At 32.3% G+C, this 3945-nt stretch overlaps 1 protein-coding gene and 1 non-coding gene across 2 annotated transcripts; one reads left to right on the forward strand and one right to left on the reverse strand.

The window, feature by feature from the left end:
* Positions 1-21: 21 nt before the first annotated feature.
* LOC110664630 (uncharacterized) lies at positions 22-2515 on the reverse strand. Its single transcript, XM_021824398.2, has 4 exons — positions 2243-2515; positions 2007-2133; positions 742-913; positions 22-399 (listed from the first exon to the last, which is right to left on the reverse strand). Exons 1-4 carry the CDS (start codon positions 2456-2458, stop codon positions 180-182), a joined length of 735 nt encoding a protein of 244 aa, XP_021680090.2. The 5' UTR covers positions 2459-2515; the 3' UTR covers positions 22-179.
* A 284-nt stretch (positions 2516-2799) lies between these two features.
* Positions 2800-2871, forward strand: TRNAW-CCA (transfer RNA tryptophan (anticodon CCA)). Its single transcript has one exon. It is a non-coding gene; the product is annotated as a tRNA-Trp (tRNA).
* Positions 2872-3945: the final 1074 nt, after the last annotated feature.

The following is a 3945-nucleotide window of genomic DNA, read 5'->3' on the forward strand; positions in this document are numbered from 1 at the left end:
ACCCACACCCCATACTCCATAGATCCCAGATAGCAAACTCACCAATTTAGATGGATTTGCTACTTGATTGCTGGTTACTGCATTTACCCATGTTTGATTACACATTTTTCCTCCATGATCTTAAACATAAAAATGTCCCAAGCTGGCAGAAGGGCAAAAGGGGCGTTCTCTTAATTATGCTAATCAAATTGTTGTCTGAGTTGCATCTCTGTTTCACTTTTCCATGTAGCATGAGATGATTGTCCCTTCATCCGCTTGCTTTTTTCTTTATCTTTGATCGTCGACCCCTTCTTCTTGGGCTCTTTGCTTGTGTCGTTGGGTGGCCTATCGCCACAAACCGGACAGACCATTCCACGTGCACTGGAGTAGGTCTTGGGTATTCCACATTGCAAGCACATCCTAAAAAGGTAAACATAAACCAATTAAGAACCAAGATGTGGAAACTTCTGGATTCCCTGTTATAAAAAAACCTAAAATTGGCTAGCCCTATGGCAACAAAACCCTAAAACTGAAGAAAAAAAAATATGGCAAAATTTATTGTTTATGATCATTTAGCCAAAAATAATAGATATTGGTTATACCTTCAAAAAGACCGTTAACTATCAGCCAAAATTGGCAATTGATCTCACTTTTCTAAATCACCAATCTTTATGCTCAGCAATAATAGGTGTAGCAAAGGGCAAATAATTAACTCTTATTACGGCTTGGAGACAAATCTGAAAAAAAAAAAAAAAAATGTACCTCAGTAGTTCTGCAGCATCTTCTGCATTGGGATTGGTCACGGTTGGCACTCGTTTTCCTCCGTCCTGTGTTGTGCTTGGAGCTGATGATGTTGGAGGTTGGTTAGCCTCAATATCACTTCTTACTCGCTCATGAATTCCAACAAGTTGAGCTTTGGCCTCCACAACAACACCTGCAAATCATACAAAATTATTTCCTCAAGCAGCCCAGCCAATGGAAAACTATTAACAACAGATAACATATTGTCAACAAATTTGCCATAGAGGGAAACAATGTGCAATAGAAATATGAAAAATACTTCTCGGTGATGTGCAATAGTATAAACCACAAACTCACTATAAGCTAAGTAGTGCAGCCAATGACAAGTAGCCCTCACCAAAGCATAGAATTTCAGGTAGCAATGTTGGTGATGTTATGTGGATGACATGGTGCATCACTACATGAGAAACGATGCGTCACTCCATGTTGTCAATGTTGTGGGGATGACACGGTGCAACATCAAGTTTTTGGTAGTTTATTGGTAGAATCTATCAAAAGGTTCATATTGAATGAAATCCTAAACCCATCTATCAAGAGGTTCATATCGAATGAAACCTAAACCAAAAAGGCCTTAATTTTGGAATATCCGACACAAATTTGAAATACTTGCAAATGCACCAAGACCACTTAGTCGATGGCCAGCCAAGACTCCTCACCCAATTTTAATTTGAGTGAGACTTGCAAATAATCAAGACCATTACCACAGTGATTTAACAATCACTTGCACTACACTAGGACTGCGCAAATAAAATTATAAAACTTGATCAATTGATGCTTTACTTTTTTATGTAATTTATATGAAATAATTTTCTAATGGGTTAAGTCCAGATGATTATGCTGTCTGTAACAGTGTCATGGTAAATGAGTTCGTTAATGATTTGACCAAGCTGGATTCAATAATGATTGCCACTTTTGCAGGACTATCATAAATATTTGTTGAAAAATTGGACATAAGCTGCTAGGGTTTTATGTAATGCATGTCTTTTTCTTCTTTGGCAGGTTAAATTTGTTAAAAAAATAAGAGTTTTTGCTCCAAACTTGATCGTGAAAAAAAGTCGCTTTCCAAATCCTATACTCTTCAGATCTCCACAAGATGCCATTGAAATCATACTGATATAAGCGTTCAAAACGTTTACTAAAGTTTTCTATATTGTTACATAATTTCCCTTTATATTATTCAATTAATAAATATAGCATATAATAATAATAAAATATCAGAAATTTACCAGCAGGTAAGTCTTTCTTCTCCTTCCTATTCCTCCACCGTCCGTGCTTCCCTAGCTGGTTCTCAACGTCTCTTGCACTAGCCTGCTCTTCCACGCAATTATTAAGAAACTTTGGAGGACCTGAAATCTCCAGAATCCACAACAGCCAAAGAAATTAGTAGACTCCTAATATCTATTTAGAAAATAGACCTAATTTTGAATTCCTCACTTAATTAACATAAATTAAGAATGATTACTTCGGAGAAGGCGTCGAGCGCAGAGGGAAGGCCGGATGATCCATTGGACGGAGCAGATTGGTCAAAGACTGATTTGTAGGAAAGCGAACGGCCGCCGGCGACGGCGGGGGAATCATCGCCTTCATCGTCGTCGTCAGAAGAGACTCGGTAATCGTCCGACAGTGGTTCTTCCTCTTCTTCGGCGGAAGAATAGCCTTGAATGAGAGACAAGCTCATGGTTTCTTCTTGTTTAGGCACTACATGCGATCGCCATAGCCCATAGATAAGAAGGTAATTAGTTATGATTATTATGTCCATTTTAATATAATATTTTAAAAATAATATATAATTATGTGATTATTTATATTTTAAAAATTTTAAATCCATTTTATTTCTCTTTTATCAATTAAATAAATATATTATTCATTTTTATAAATTTTTATCTTAATTAATTAATTAAATATAATTTAATTATTTTAAATTTTTCACTATTAAAATATATTAATGATTTAATAACAAATAATTAAGGTTAATTATAATTATTAAATATAAATATTCCAACAAGTTTAACAACTAGTGGATCCGTGGCGCAATGGTAGCGCGTCTGACTCCAGATCAGAAGGTTGCGTGTTCGATTCACGTCGGGTTCAATCCCCTTTAAAAGTATTTTTTTTATTGCCTTATTTTTTATTTTTCAAATAAGCCCCCAAAACTTACCTTATTTATGTTCCAACCCTTCTTCTATGTGTTATTTTTGAAGCACTATCATTGTCGCTGTTTTTCAAATAAGCCCCCGAAATCTTGCCTTATTTATGTGCAACCTCATAACCTTTGTGTTCTTTTTGAACTACGCTCACTGTCTCTTTGGATTGGCAACCAAACCCAGTATTTTCCTCAGGCTCTGCAACTCTCAAACACAGTGGGTGTGGACAGATATAATTATTATTGAGAAAAATATTAACTCAAAAGTATTTATAAAAGATTTTTAAATTTTAATTTTAATTTTAATTTATTAATATATTATGATAAATAATTTTTTAATTAATTTTTGAACGGTATTTAAAAGAGATTTTTTTTCAAAAAGTAAATTTAAAATAACTTTAGACCTCTCAATCATAATTCAAAACAAAACTTAAAAGTAATAATAAATTATTGAATTTTAATTTTAATGTTATATATTTATGAATTTAAATTTTAATAAGAGTTAAAAATAATCAAAAATTGGCAATTTAAATAGAAGCTTAACGAATTAAAAACAAAAAAATCTCAGCATTATGAAGTTTTGAGCTTGAGTTCCAATCACACTAGATAATATGGGTGTACAGTTTCGATTTGATTTAAAATCTATCTAAGAACTAAAATTGAATCGAAATCTGGGTAAGGTTCAAGTTCGGTTCTTCATTGTTTCATTTCCTGATCAGTACGATTCGTGGTTCTTTGGTTCCAATTCTAGTTTGGTTCAGTATAATTTTAGTTCAGTTCTCAGTTATTGAAATAATTTTATATAATTATTTTATTAAAAAATCATATTTAATATTAGTATTTAAATTTTGAATTAAGTTATTAATACATATTATATCATATAATATATCTTTTTAATTATTTTTAAATTATATAATTTTTAACTATAAAGTGCGTATATAATTTATTATTAAATATATTACAATATAATAATATAAGTATATTATAATAGACATTTTAATTATTTATTAATTATGTAATAT

The sequence above is a fragment of the Hevea brasiliensis genome, unplaced genomic scaffold, assembly GCF_030052815.1.
Source record: "Hevea brasiliensis isolate MT/VB/25A 57/8 unplaced genomic scaffold, ASM3005281v1 Scaf4, whole genome shotgun sequence".
NCBI lineage: Eukaryota > Viridiplantae > Streptophyta > Magnoliopsida > Malpighiales > Euphorbiaceae > Hevea > Hevea brasiliensis.

What these genes read in the sequence shown, in the direction of transcription:
- LOC110664630 (XM_021824398.2), bottom strand. Translation starts at nt 2,458, where the DNA reads ATGAGCTTGTCTCTCATTCAAGGCTATTCTTCCGCCGAAGAAGAGGAA. An exon ending in GAAGAAAGACTTACCTGCTG is followed by an intron (nt 914 to 2,006) that starts GTAAATTTCTGA and finishes TATGATTTGCAG; the next exon opens with GTGTTGTTGTGGAGGCCAAA. An exon ending in GATGCTGCAGAACTACTGAG is followed by an intron (nt 400 to 741) that starts GTACATTTTTTT and finishes TTACCTTTTTAG; the next exon opens with GATGTGCTTGCAATGTGGAA.